The following is a 15226-nucleotide window of genomic DNA, read 5'->3' on the forward strand; positions in this document are numbered from 1 at the left end:
TGTTAGAATGTTGAAACACACCACACAGTGCTTCATTGGTTTAACACTCATAGGCAGAAGAATAAAACCTTCTAGTGCCAACTTCTAACAAGATTCTGGAGCCAAAGACAACTAAGTCTAAAGCAGTTACAAAAGAAACTCAAACAGAATACAACATCAACAAGTAGAATGCCAAAGAGTTACCACAACTACACGTGGAACAGAATATTAGATTAGAAAAAGAAAGCACTTCTCAGCCTACCAAGGGAATTGCTATGCTATCTGCACCAAAGTCATATGACAGAGCTATCCAGGAGGAACAGAAGACATGTAAATAAAACCAAGGAAGACAATGGCTCTGCCTTTTGCTGACATCCAGATACTTAGTGACAATGATCATGCACTGACGAAAAACACAACACAAGCCCACGCAGTCACTGACCATGAAAAACAACGGGAGCAGCACAAACAGATCTCAGTGGCGAACAGAACAAGGCAAAAGGAAATGTCCTGAGAACACAAGATCGTGGGATCAGAAAGCTACTGAAGTTCAGAGGCAGCAGTTACTGACAGTCAAGGAAAGGTAGAATATTCTTCTTGTGAGGCAGGGGGACCAGGTTTTCTATACTGATCTCCATGCCACACAATTTTATTTGCTTTATTAATTAGCTGCATTGGCTTTTGGATAACTTTTTTACATTTGCAATTTGGCTTTTTTTTGTTTGTTTACACTTAAATGGCAAGATATACAAGTCACCACTGGAGGCAATACTTGGATACTGCCCTCTCCCATTTGACAGATAAATGAAAACTTTTGTACCCATGACCCGAGTCATCTGAGTGAGGTCAGAAAATAAAGATCAGACGCTTGTGAGCCCTCCTGTGTGTCATATTCTTATCATGCAGGGAAAGTATGTTACATGCCATGAAAGGGTAAACCAACAGATGTCTACACTAACCCTAATTCTGTGCAAACTGGACATAGCCAAATCTAGTGTTCTAAATTTACATCAGCATTCGTGAGTGCATAATTGGGTTCCAGGATTTTGCTCATAAAAAGCCTCTCAATACAGTCACCTTTAACATAAAAATAAAAAAGAAACCACATAGTGTGTACAAAATTAGGGAACTAACAACTTCTGTGAGTAGTTAGAAATGGTCAGAAAGAAAATATTGACTCTAATGGAGTTTCATCTATTAAACTATGGAAAGGAGCCTTTATGTGTTAGATTCATTTTCCTGACTCTCTTTAAAAAGAAAAACTGTAACATACATCTGCGACCTAGCAACAATATGGTTTGAAATAGTTTCCAGATCATTGAACTGTGCAATACCTTCAAAAATGGGATGACAAAAGGTCGCAGTGGGAAGTTAGTAGCTTCTTGCAGTTTGGAATGAAATTCTTCAATTGTCAAAGTAGAATTCTGTAAGAGGAAAAAAAATTCTGTCTTGGTGACATAAACAATGAAAACACTTAACAAGAGAAATATTCTGTACAAAAATTTTGCTTAATACCCATGTTCCTCCTAATGCAATATAAGAAAATTATGCTTGTTACATGGTAAGTAAATGTACTCATCTAAAAATATAGATGTAACTACATCTGAACACAGTTTCACTGCAGTGAGAGTCAATCATTTTACAAACAATCAAATTTATTAGGTATATAAAGAGCAGCACTGAACTCTCAGACATTCATTGTTCATGGCTTGAAGCAAGGGCTTGAGCATCCAGAGTGCCAAGCATTTCTTATATGGTAACAAACACCCTAATTTCCCTTGGATTTCAAAGAGTTAAGGGTGCTTCCTGTTCAAACGGAATTTGCCTAATCCACATAGAATAGGAAGCACCATGGCAGCACAAACACAATTTTTAAATTTAAAATGGTGCCCACTATATTTTAATTCTCAATAGAGGATTGGGAAGTAACAGGAGCATATTAACTTATGTATTATAGGTGTATATAATTCACTTTTTAAAGACACTTATTCCTCATTCGTTGGCAAATATATCTCAAACTTACTAAATCACATCCAGGATTATATTGTACACTAGATAATCATACTCCGCAGAATTATTTACTACCTACATTCACTTGTACCTGTGCACACCCAAGCAAGGCAGTTCAGAGTAAAGGGAAAATCACAAAGTTGTCACTGAGGTTTAAGAAGGAAAGGTCCCAGTTAGATTCCCAGAGCCCAGATGGCATTTGGAAGGTTAGAAAACAGTGCTACTTATAAACAGAGGAGCACATCTGATAAGGAAATCATTGAGAAACAATAACATGGAATCCCACAAAGCCACCCTTAGGGTTCCATTTTTCAAAGTAAATCATATAACTAAGCCTAAATTTGAAGCTTAAGACCTTGGGCTACACTGGCACTTTACAGTGCTGCAACTTTTGCACTCAGGGGTGTGAAAAAACACCCCCCGAGCACTGCAAGATACAGCGCTGTAAAGCCTCAGTGTAATCAGTGCCGCAGCGCTGGGAGCGCGGCTCCCAGTGCTGCAAGCTACACCTGTAGAGGATGTGGTTTACATGCAGCGCTGAGAGAGCTCTCTGCCAGTGCTGGCGCTTCGACCACACTCACACTTCAAAGCGCTGCAAATTTCAAGTGTAGCCATACCCTTAGTTACTAAGAATGGAGAACTGTCACCTTCAAGCACACATTCACCAGATGCTCATTATATTTTACAGACTTTGACTCCACTGTTGTTGTCAGTTACCTCAGCCCATGCAAGACAATTTCCCTGGCACACAGCTAATCCTACATTTTCACTGAAATCAATGGGAGTTTTGAGTATGTAACTAAATGCAGAGTAGAGATCCTTGCAAGTCATGGAAGCATAACATTTAAGTTACACTGTCTAAGGTGTACTTTTAATTCATAATTGTTGTTGGTTTGTTTATTTGTCATGGTACTGACCAGATTTTTTTAGTATTGTACAAAAACATATAGAAGTGTGACATCTGTGGTTTGATATTCAGCAGTGGTAGCACTTGCAGCTCCAGATGAATTCAGTGGCAACTCAAGTGGTAACATCTGGAAATCAGACCATGAATTTTATTTTCTAGTATATCCACACCCTGATGAATGAGCTATAAAGATGTACATGGGGGGCAACATTGTCAGTGGCAATAACAAGAAACTTGGGTTCAATTTCTAGTGCTGTCACAGAATGGCAAGTGATTATGGGCAAGTCATTTAACCTCTCCACATTTTAGCTTCTCTGTTTTTAAACTGGGAAAGTTATTCAAAATGTACAGATGAACAGCATTGTAAAAAGTATTATTTCTACATACCAGGAATTCCATACAAATACCATAATAAATGACATGATATACAACGGCAATACACTGGCTTGGCATGTTAAAGCCCTCTTGCAGTTGGCCTAAGTGACTACAGGTCTACGCTGGACAGGTCTACGTGAGAAAAAGTTGTAAGAATACCAGCAAATCCTCCTACTGTCATAGGTGGCAAGTTCTATGGGCCCGTGGTGCCTAGGCACCAGGAATATTCCTGGCCTAGGGCCCGGCTCCAGCACTGTTTGAGGCCGGGTCTCCCTTCCACCCCTGGGAGCTCCGCACATTCCCCCTCATGCATCCCCCAGGCTATTTAAAATGGCCTGGGGCCCCCACCCACCACTGGCAGCGCAGCAGACCTGAGCGGCTTCCTGCCTGCTTGCTCCATGTGGCTGGCAGCCCCTGGGCAGGATGGGTTGGGTCTGTGTCTGCAGGTGCTGCTCCTGCCACAAGCACCCCTGTGGCCAATAGGAAGCTGTCAGGACAGTGCCAGCACGCGGAGGCCCCCGGCCCACTCTGCCTAGGAGCCCCGGGTAAATGCTGCACCACCTACACCCCCTCCCAGAGCCTGCACCCCACCCCTTTCCCACACCACCCTTCTGCCCTAAATTCCCTCCCAGAGCCTGTACCCCTCCCCATCCCACACACCCCCTCCCACCCCCAAGCTCCCTCCCAGAGCCTGCACCTCTTCCCATCCCCAAGCTCCCTCCCAGAGCCTGCATCCCTCAATCCCTCCTCCTGCAGCCCTACCCCCTACATCTCAGACCCCCTTCCCCACCCCCTCCAAGAGCCCAACCTCTCACCCCTTCTGTACCCAAACTCCGTCCCAGAGCCTGCACCCCAACCCCCTGCCCCAGCCCAGGGCCTGCACCCAAATCACCTCCCCCCACCCAAACTCCCTCCCAGAGCCTTAGGCAGGTGCGGGGGGGTGGAGGGCTCTAGGCATTCTGGGCACCACCAAAATTTCTACAAACCTGCTGCCCCTGCCTACTGTACATTAAGCTTATATTAGCAAAAATGGTTTTGCTAGTACAGTAGAACCCCTATTTTACAAACCAATTGAAGATTGAGGCCATCATAAAAATAAAAAGTTCATAAAATTAAGCATCTCAATATTACTGTAGGCATGGTACATATGTTGCAGTATGGTGTAATGCACTGCATTCTTCTCCTCTTGTCTTTCAAACCATGGCAAAGCAATTTCCAATACACTGAATACATGCTGACTTTTTCCTTCATCGACAGCACTTTTGTTATGCAATCTTTTCATCATTGGAAAAAATGGTTTGTATAACTGGCCATTCATAAGACTGGTGTTCATAAAATCGAGCTTCTATTACAGGGGTTCTCAAACTTCATTGCCCCATGACCCCCTCCTGACAACAAAAATTACTACATGACCCCAGGGGGAACTGAACTCTGAGCCCAACCAAGCCCCACCGCCCTGGGTGGGGGAGAGCCAAAGCCAAAGCCCGAGCCCCACCGCCCCTGGTGGGGGGAAAAAAGGGGGCAATGCAGAAGCCAAAAGGCTTCAGACCCAGGGAGGGATCCTGTAACCTGAGCCCCACTGCCCAGGGCTTGTGCTTTAGCTCCAGGTCCCAGCAAGTCTAAGCCGACCCACAGTTTGAGAATCCCTGTTCTATTATACAGTTTATACAGATTTCCATGCAAAATAAGCTATACTGTCAAAAGCATTTTTATACCGGTATAACTGCTCTACATACATTTTTTTGCCAGTAAAGACATGTTTTTATTTATTCATTTATTTTAAATCACACTCCTAACTGAAATTACTATACAGGCAAAAGTTACTAATGGAGACCTGGGCTGAAATAGACTACTACTTACTGACGGCTAGTGGATTTACTTCTATTAGCTCTAATGGCAGGGTGCAGGGAGGCAGGTTCTCCTGGTCCCAAGTTCCATACTCCCAGAATAACCACAGTGCATTCATGCATCATTACACAACTACTGATAAATCTTCCAGTTTTTAAAGTTAAAACCTACTATGAACAAAAAAGAGATAATAGTCACTGTAATTTGCTTACCACAAGTCCTAGCACAAGGGTACGTACTCTCTCCCCAATCTCTGGTGAAATGTCATTGCCAAACTGCTGTAAGGTTGTAAGAAATCTCTTCAGTTTGCTGAGTTGCCTTGCTCCACAAGCTGGTGGTAACTGCTGATTAGCCAGAGAGGACGAAGAGGAAGATGATGGCCCATTGCTAAAGCCATTAGGTGGAGATGGAGCTCCATTTAATGCTGTTGGTGAATGGCTAGTGCCATTGGTTACTGGTTAGAAAAAAATGGAAAGAAAGAACATTTATAAGCTTAACATTTTCTGTGTTTCACCTCATAATTGATTGTATAACTGTGAAAATATGAAGTAGGTGATATTTTGACTCCATTAGTATAATTAAAGATAATTAGTCTTTTGATAGAATGGCTCTCCACAGTTCATGTATCTGGCACAGAAGCTGGTAATAAATGGTGTATGGATCTGGACAGCACTAGCTCCCATATGCACATATGCCAGACACCTGAAACTTTTTCAGAACAGAACAAACATCATTTGGAGGTCAGTTTTTTGTCATAGGCTTATATTAGTGTAATTTTTTTTTTAAATAAACTGCTCAAGAAAGAGTGCACACATATTTAGTGGAGGCTAAATTTATCTGAACATTTATCATCATAATTTTGTACACCCACCCGACAGCTGTGTTTATAAAAACAAGACTTTGAAGTTTTAACCTTATGCCACCCAATTAGGCAGCTATTTTCTCTCACACGTATTTTGTAGCCACTAACATACAGAAAGATGGATTTGTATAAAAAGGTACAATTGGTGCAATGTTCACTGTGAATTTATCATTAAGACTGAAGGCTTGTAGCCAAGCCTCTGGACTGGGCCTTGGGAATATATACGGATTATTTTTCCTGGCTCTACCTCAGACTTCCCACATGGTCTTAGACTCAGCCTCTTCACGTCTCAGTTCTCCTATAAAACAGGTCTGACAGTACTTCCCTACTTCACAATGTTGTTGTGTGGAACATATTAAATGATTGTGAAGTGTTCCGATTTTTTTGGAAAGGGGGCCATGTAAGAACCTGAGACAAATATTTTCATATCATTATTAATGATAAAATAAGAGGCTAGAACTCACATATATTTAAGAGAGAAGGGGCACTTGCTTTAATGTTGATATGTTAGCCTGTCTAGTTTTGAAATTCTTGTTCTCATCCTTCAGAAATGTACTAAATTAAGGCCATCTTTTTCCCCATACAGCCTTACTCGAAAACAGTCATCCTAGCAGAGTGTAACTGCTGTGGGTTTCCTACTTTAATAGCAGATGATGAGTTTTGGGGCAAGGGATGGTCCACATATTTTAGGGCAGATGGGCCCCAACGGGCATACCCTACCTTCTTGTGCAGATTACACTAGCATTTAAGCAACAGCCCTTAACAAAAGTTAGTGCAGAACAGCCGTGTCCTGGAGGAGCACAAGAGACTGTACCTGCCAGAGCAGTCTCTAGTGAGTCTGTTCCTCACACACAGGAGTGAACATTATATTCCATCTAGTGTGGTGGAACCAGGGCCATCCTTAGGCATATGCAGCATACGCAGCAGTGTAGGGCACCCGAAAATTTGGGGTATCCCCATGTCTTAGGCCATGTCTACATCTAAAATTTTGCAGCGCTGGTTGTTACAGCTGTATTAGTACAGCTGTATAGGGCCAGCGCTGCAGAGTGGCCACACTTACAGCAACCAGCGCTGCAAGTGGTGTTAGATGTGGCCACACTGCAGCGCTGTTGGGCGGCTTCAAGGGGGGTTCCGGGAACGCGAGAGCAAACCGGGAAAGGAGACCAGCTTCGCCGCGGTTTGCTCTCGCGTTCCCCGAACCACCCTGCAAACCGCAGGGAAGGAGACCTGCTTGCTCGGGGTTCCGGGAACGAGAGAGCAAACCGGGAAAGGAGACCAGCTTCGCCGCGGTTTGCTCTCGCGTTCCCCGAACCACCCTGCAAACCGCAGGGAAGGAGACCTGCTTGCTCGGGGTTCCGGGAACGAGAGAGCAAACCGGGAAAGGAGACCAGCTTCGCCGCGGTTTGCTCTCGCGTTCCCCGAACCACCCTGCAAACCGCAGGGAAGGAGACCTGCTTGCTCGGGGTTCCGGGAACGAGAGAGCAAACCGGGAAAGGAGACCAGCTTGATTACCAGAGGCTTCCTCCTTCCACGGAGGTCAAGAAAAGCGCTGGTAAGTGTCTACATTGGATTACCAGCGCTGGATCACCAGCGCTGGATCCTCTACACCCGAGACAAAACGGGAGTACGGCCAGCGCTGCAAACAGGGAGTTGCAGCGCTGGTGATGCCCTGCAGATGTGTACACCTTCAAAGTTGCAGCGCTGTAACTCCCTCACCAGCGCTGCAACTTTCTGATGTAGACAAGCCCTTAGTGTGCACCCTCCCACTTGTTACTATCCCTGGTTCTGACCCTTGCAGGCTCCCACCACAGGCTGCTGTAGCCTGGTGAGTCATCCTATGGAGGGGATTTAGTACTTAAAAGTAAAAAAACCTTACAGCCTGCCAGACCTATTAGCACAACATTGAAACTGTTAAAGAGCCATTCAAGTGGTAATGAAGCCATTTAACTGGCATTTGCCAACCCCCAGATATATACTGTCAGTTTCTGAATTTACTGACAAAAACAGTCGTACATTACTGTAATATTTACTCAGAACATGTTAGTCTACAGGATCTTAGTTTAAAATTTGCTTTAAAAATATGCCATTAGAGTGTTGCTGAAGATTATAAAATCACATCTCTAAAAAATCCTTGCACAGATTTTTATATGCACAAGCTGAGTATTCATCTTTAGTCTTAAATGCTTGGATCTTCAGACATAGTTTTTTAAATAAATCCTTCAAAAGAACATCCTCATCTAAAATACACATTAGGTCAATTTACCGTTGTAGTGCAGACCAGCCCTTAGTAACAGTGAGTTATCCTCTCGCATAGCCATCCCTATTTCTTGATCACAACTCTTCTTTCACCCATTTTGAATACTGCCAACTCTCACTAAATTTCAGCAAATTCACCACAATTCTGTGGCATTTTCAAAGTGATTTCTGTCCAAGCGGTAGATATGGCAGCAGTTCCATTTTGAGAACACTAGATTCTTAGATTCCAAGGCCACTGTTTTCATAGATTGACTTCCTGTATAACACAGGCCATAGCATTACCCCCAAATAATTCTTAGCCTTTAGAAAAACATCCATTCTTGATTTAAAAATTGCCAGTGATGGAAAATCCATTCAATGGTTAATTACTCTCACTGTTAAAAATGTATGGCTTATTTCCAATCAAAATTTGTCTAGCTCCAACTTCCAGCCATTGGATTGTATTTTACCTTTTTCTGCTAGACTGAAGAGCCAATTATTAAATATTTGTTCCCCAGGTAGATATTTATAGACTGTAATCAAGTCACCCCTTAATATTCTTTTTGATAAGCTAAATAGATCAAGCTCTTTGAGTCTATCACTATAAGGCAGGTTTTCTAATCCTTGAATCATTCTTGTGGCTCTTCTCTGAGCCCTCTCCAATTTATCAACATCCTTCTTGAATTGTGGACACCAGGCAGAACCAGACACAATATTCCAGAAGCAGTCGAACCAGGGCCAAATATAGATGTAAGATAACGTCTCTATTACTATGCAAAATTCCCTCGTTTATGCATCCCAAGATTGTATAAGCTCTTTTAGCCACAGCTTCACTGGGAGCTCATGTTCAGTTGACTATCCACTATAATCCCCAAATCTTTTTCAGTCACTGCTTCTCTGGATAGAGTCTCCTATCCTGTAAATATGGCCTATATTCTTTGTTCCTAGATGCATACATTTACATTCACTCATATTAAAATGCATAGTTTGCTTGCGCTCAGTTTACCAACTGATCCAGATTGCTCTGTATTAGTGACCTGTACTCTTCATTTTTTAACACTCCTCCAATTTTTGTGTCATCTGCAAACTTTATTAGTGACAATTTTATGATTTCCAGATCATTGATAAAAATGTTAAATAGTGTAGGATCAAGAACTGATCCCAGTGGGACTTTGATGGAAACACACCAGCTCCATGAGAATGCCGTTTACAATTATTTTTCAAGACCAATCAGTTAGCCAGTTTTTAATCCATGCAATGTGTGCCATGTTCACTTTATGTGGTTCTAGTTTTTTAATCAAAATGTAATGTGGCATCAAGTTACTAGGGAACACGGCTCCTAGGTTGGGTGTCTCCTGCAGAGCTTCTGCATAAGAACCTCAGAATGGCCATACTGGGTCAGACCAAAGGTCCATCTAGCCCAGTATTCTGTCTTCTGACAGTGGCCAGTGCCAGGTGCCTCAGAGGCAATGAACAGAACAGGTTACCATCAAGAGATCCATCCCGTCACCCACTCCCCGTTTCTGACAAACAGAGACTAGTGACACCATCCCTGCCCATCCTGGCTAACAGCTATTGATGGCTATTAGCCATTATGGACACAACTCCAGTGTGTGTGCTGAATAGGGGAAGCAGTATCCAAACCAGGCAAAAGTAGAGAGGAGCTGGCTTTGGGAAGCCCCAGACAGCAGCCATGGCAGCTCTAACTCATGTTCCTCTTAATGCTGCATTGGGGTGGGTATCTGAATTAATACAGTACATTAAATACAGTAAAGATTGTGAGTCACTCAGATACTATGGTGATGGGAGCCATATAAGTACCTAAGATAACGTAAGTGAGGATTTGGAAAGGATGGGAGTCTGTGTCACACTCTCCGGCAGGACAATGACCAGATGTCTTCTGCCTCCTCACTCACTGCTCTGGGCTCTATATTGAGTCCAAACAGGAGCGGACAAGGGGCAGTGGACCAAGGAGAATGACTTAGAAGGCTCAGAAAAGCAGGGAGCACAGAACCTGGGGAAGGGGCAGAAGAACCAGGCAAATACTGTGTTCAGAGGAAGCAGTAGATAGGGACTGTCTGGGAAGCCTGAGAAAGTGTCCACAGGGAACAGGAAGCAGTAGAAGAGGCTCTACCTTTGTGTGTACATTTTCCATCTGGACACACACACACACACACACACACACACACACACACACACACACACACACACACACACACACACACACACACACACACACACACACACACACACACGGTAAGGACTAAACAACAAAAAAGGAAGAAATACACAATAAATAAATAACATAAATAAACACAACTTTTGTTTTAAATCTTATCCCAGTCCCATGATGGCCAAATTTGAAGGTTGGCAAAAGTCTGTGTTGTTGAGAAAACAGAATTTAATATTTGCCATTTTCAACAAAACCGTGAACAAGTTAGTGATTCTTCTGTAAACACCAACCGGCCCAGAAACGGATACACTCGGGCTGTGGGCATTCACATATTATTGGGAAACAGCAGGGCTGGCTCTCCAGTTTTTGCCGCCCCAAGCAGCACACCGAATTGCCGCCACGGACGGCAGGGCCGTCCGTGTGCCCCTAGGGTGGCAGGCACATTTCCGTGGCGGCGGCAATTCGGTGGCAGCTTCTATGTTTAGCTGAAACCACAGCGGACAGCTAAACATAGACGCTGCTGCCAAATTGCCGCCACTGCAGAAATGCGCCTGCTGCTCTAAGGGAACACGGATTGCCCCCGCTGTCCCCGGCACCAATCCGGCGCACTGCTTGGGGGCAAAACAACAGGGACTGCCGCCTCTTGCAGATTGCCGCCCCAAGCACCAGCTTGGAATGCTGGTGCCTGGAGCCGGCCCTGGGAAACAGACACTAGAACAGTACTGTTTGTACTGTAACTTGGCACTGTTATAGGCACGTGCCAGATCACTTGAAGATTAAAAAGCTTTAAAGTTAGAGGTAGGTTTGACATCAACAGCATGAGGAAAACAAAAGAATCCCCTAAAATGCATTGGTTCACATGGATTCTAGACTTATCCAACAAACACAAATTCTGCAAAGGCTAGAGATATTGTGTCCTCTTCTTGTTATTGATAATAAAGAGTTTTATAGCCTCCATAATTGTGTTTATAGCCTCCATAATTTCACATAAGATACAAGTGACAGCTCTGATGAACTTACAATTTAATATTGCAATCTTGCAACAACTTAAAGAACATCAAAATCTTTAAGTACACGAGCAATCTCTGAGCCTACTCACATGCTTAAAGTTAAGCAGTTTTATAAGTCTTTGCAGGATCAGTGCCTATGAGTGAAATGTATGCCTTGCAGAGGGCTAGTACAAATATTATTCACTATCTAAGTCACATGTAAATACTCCAAATAGGGCTCCCCTGGAATTTAAGAGGTACCGAGGCCTTGCACTGGCCTTCTGTACAGGGGTAAATTGCATGTGCTAAATGGTGTACCTGACAGACAAGAAGGGGCAAAGGACAAGGGTTGCAGAAATAACATGGTGCTGTTATAGTGTGATTCACAAGTATTTATATTAAAAAATGTCAACACACTCTTATTTTTATATTATAACAATGCAGTGTAAGAGACAAAAATATTTATTTTTAGAAACGGGGGAAAGAAAACAGAGTGTTTCATGAATAATGACCCAGATAGTGGACCAGATTCTGATCTCAGTTACACTGATGTAAATACAGAGTAACTCCATTGATGTCAATGCAGATTTTTTTGCATTTATATCAGGTTAACAGAGACTGGAATCTGGTCCACAGTGACTGAGGTAAGTCAAATTGTCACAGGCTAGGGATTTCCAGATTCAAAGTGACTGGTTCGAGATAAAAAGATATTTCAGCATCTTTAGAAAACACAGTTCCAGAATGACGGTTAATGTAATTCGTGGTTAATGTTTATTAATTTATTCTCAGGAAGAAGGAGAGGGGAAAGGGCATTTATCTTTGAATATCTTTGTCTTTCCCCCTCAAAAACAGAATAATACCACCGCATTTATTCAAAAGGGAATGTGATTTCACCACACCACAACAGTAACGCTGAGAAGAAAGTCTCCATACTTCTTTTATCAGGAATGATACCACTGGAGCAACAGTGCAGGGGAAGTTAGCACTGACTATTCTTTCACTGTGCACCCAACCCACCAATAAATTAGGACACCTCTGAACTGACTGGCTTCACAGATTAAAATGTACTAATCTTAGTGTTCTTAGTTTTGCGTAATGACTTTATTGCAGTATAATGAATTGCTGCTCTAGTCATGTCATATAAGGTTCCCTTCACATAACTTGATTTCTTACATACAGGAAGAATCAAAATCACACATGCAAAAGAATATGGAACAAAGCAAGAAAATAAGTCTAATTACACGTTGTGGGTGTGAATGAACTGGTTCTTGGAGCTCCTTGGGTAGTGGAAGGCGGTGGCATTGTTGGAGGCGTCAGCCTGGATTGTGTCTTCACATCCACAGGTGAGTCTGGCATTGTGGAATGCTTCTCAGTGCGATCTGTAACATACCACATGAACACACTGTTTTATTTCTCCAAATACATCAGTTCTGAATAAAAAGCTTAACCATGAACTAAGCAGCTTCAGCAGCTTCTGCAGAAGATAAACATATTTATCTACTTCAGCTTGTTTTTTCAAGATTACATTGTTGAAACGTAACACAGATAGGACTTCATTTATAAACAGGGTCATATTATCTTGTGCTTTTATTTCTAGCATATGCAGATGCTACCACAAAAACAGTATTGGAGCTGCAGTAATGCCACTTCACTTGAAGGAATCAGGAAGGTAATAAATCTCCTTATGACAACTCTGGACCTGAAGCGCTTCTGTACAGGTGAGATATTGGCCATAGCCAGTGCTCTCCATGACTAGTTTTTCCCTGTAGCACCTGCTGCCTTCCTCATCTTTTGTCTTTCTAAGTATAATGGATATCAGGGTTAATACTGCCTGTCTACTGCCCAGGTTTACCAGTCCACCTCCTGGTTCTTTTTTAAATCAACAAGAAATAAATACCATATGCCATACAACATAATGTATTTTTGGCAGACATGGGACTCGTACATTTATACTAGTTTATTATTAATATAAAAAACACTGTCAGCTGTTTCAACCTATACCTTTACCATCAAGGATAACTGCGGGCATCCTCCAATTTCGGGAAATTTAAAGAAGTAAGAGGATAAAGGACTTGACAATTCTCCTGATGCAAAATATTTGCCACTGAAACTACAAGATTTAACTCTGTTTTACCAGCTTTTCACCTAAATTCAAGAGGTATATTTGAAAAAAAAAAGAAAATCTTAAAATCTGTATATCAAGAATGGGCAAAACAAAGCAACACACCATTTACCTATTTAAGGCCACATTGTGATAGCCTTACTCACATCAGCAGTTCATTGAGACTCCTGGAGTAAGTAAGATGATCACGTTTAGCCTTTAGTGGTCATTAACTTTTCCAAAGTTATTCCTCATGAAAAAAAATTGCGAAAATATTTGTTCTTGAGAAGATGAGACCTTCAAACCGTCGATAAAAACAGATACAAGATATACACAAATACGTACATAACATTATATAGACACACATTATATTATACATAACATGCACATATGTGTATTCAAGAGGGATTCCAGTAATATAATTTTCAATAGAAATATTTTAAAGGACCCTTAGAAATAATACCAGTTCATTTAATTTATAAAGAACAGGTAATACCAAAGAATGTTGTGGTCCCAATCCATTACTACTGAGAAACTACAGAAATATGACATGGCCACATATTCTGCAAAGTTTTGCAGTTGCAGAAGCTATATTCAATATTTTCTTTCTCTTTTTGAAAAAGGTCAGTTTCTATAAAGAGAATTAAGTTAGTTTTTTTCAGACTTTGGAAATAAAAAACCCTAAGAATGAGAAGCTAGAACCCTACGAGTGGAAGGGAATATACTTTGTAATCATAGCAGTAAAGATCTAAGGTCAATAATCTCAGTAGTATAGTAAATAGTGTCCAAAAAGACTGGCTGAAATTCTAAAGCATCTACACATCCAGGTGAAGTGTGGTAACTCAAATAATGGGAGCAATTACGTTTTCCATACAACTCTCTCTCTGTATTGCTATGCTGAAACATTTAAACCAACAACTGCAACAAATGATTTATTTAAAATAAAGAACTTTGGAAATTAGCCTCAAAATGTTAATTACTTCCTTAATAGTTTAATTCATCTCACACTCACCTCAACCAACCTCAGCAACAAGGGAATAAATAGCTTTCAACTCATGTTGCAGCTGAGGGAAAGAGGCACAGCAGTGAGTAGAGGCCCTCCTAAATAAAGTAAAATATTTCTGCCATGCCAAGAAAGGAGAGAGAAAGGGAGGCTTGCCAGAGCTGGCTGGGAGATAACAGTGGGAACTGCTGGTCCATCTGGTTTTCATTCTGCTAACACTCATATTGAACTGTTAGAGAAGGCAGTCCAGGTACACAGATTTGAAGCATGTGGAAGCACAGACACAGCCAGGGAGAAGATGGAGGTGGGTGGAGGAAAGAGAGAGAGAAGTCAAAACGCCACTAGCAGTCTGCTGTTCACACTGAGCAGACACCTTCTATATCCTCCCGTTCAACTGTTGATAACTAAAAGCAACTCTGCTATCATGAACAATCACAACTTCTTCCTTCCTCCCTGCAAGTCCACTTAGCTTTTGATCTGGCCTGAATTTTGGACCAATCCCTACTCAGAGGGAAATGAGCACATTTAAGAAGCAGACTAGAATGGTTTATATTTTGTTATTTAAATAGACCGTGTAGTTGCACTAGTGTATCGTTTTGGGCTCGTTTCAGATTTTCAATATATTATAACCTGTTCATGTAACAATCCAGGATTTCTTTTTAAATGATTTTTATTCACTAATTTACTATGTCCTTAAGCACGTAGGTTTATCTTTAATTACAATATTAAGTATAACCATTGTTA

At 41.9% G+C, this 15226-nt stretch overlaps 1 protein-coding gene across 7 annotated transcripts in view; it reads right to left on the reverse strand.

Moving 5' to 3' along the window:
• The window catches only part of RUNX1T1 (RUNX1 partner transcriptional co-repressor 1), a 150557-nt gene that overhangs the window by 57035 nt on the left and 78296 nt on the right, over window positions 1–15226 (reverse strand). For all 7 annotated transcript variants that reach the window (XM_030553442.1, XM_030553441.1, XM_030553439.1 and 4 more), the window contains 3 exons: window positions 12620–12757; window positions 5332–5573; window positions 1314–1403 (listed from right to left, as the gene is read on the reverse strand). In XM_030553442.1, the coding sequence (XP_030409302.1) occupies window positions 1314–1403; window positions 5332–5573; window positions 12620–12757 (470 nt within the window). The remainder of the gene's footprint in view (window positions 1–1313; window positions 1404–5331; window positions 5574–12619; window positions 12758–15226) is intronic.

Source organism: Gopherus evgoodei, chromosome 2 (genome assembly GCF_007399415.2).
Source record: "Gopherus evgoodei ecotype Sinaloan lineage chromosome 2, rGopEvg1_v1.p, whole genome shotgun sequence".
Classification (NCBI taxonomy): Eukaryota; Metazoa; Chordata; order Testudines; family Testudinidae; genus Gopherus; species Gopherus evgoodei.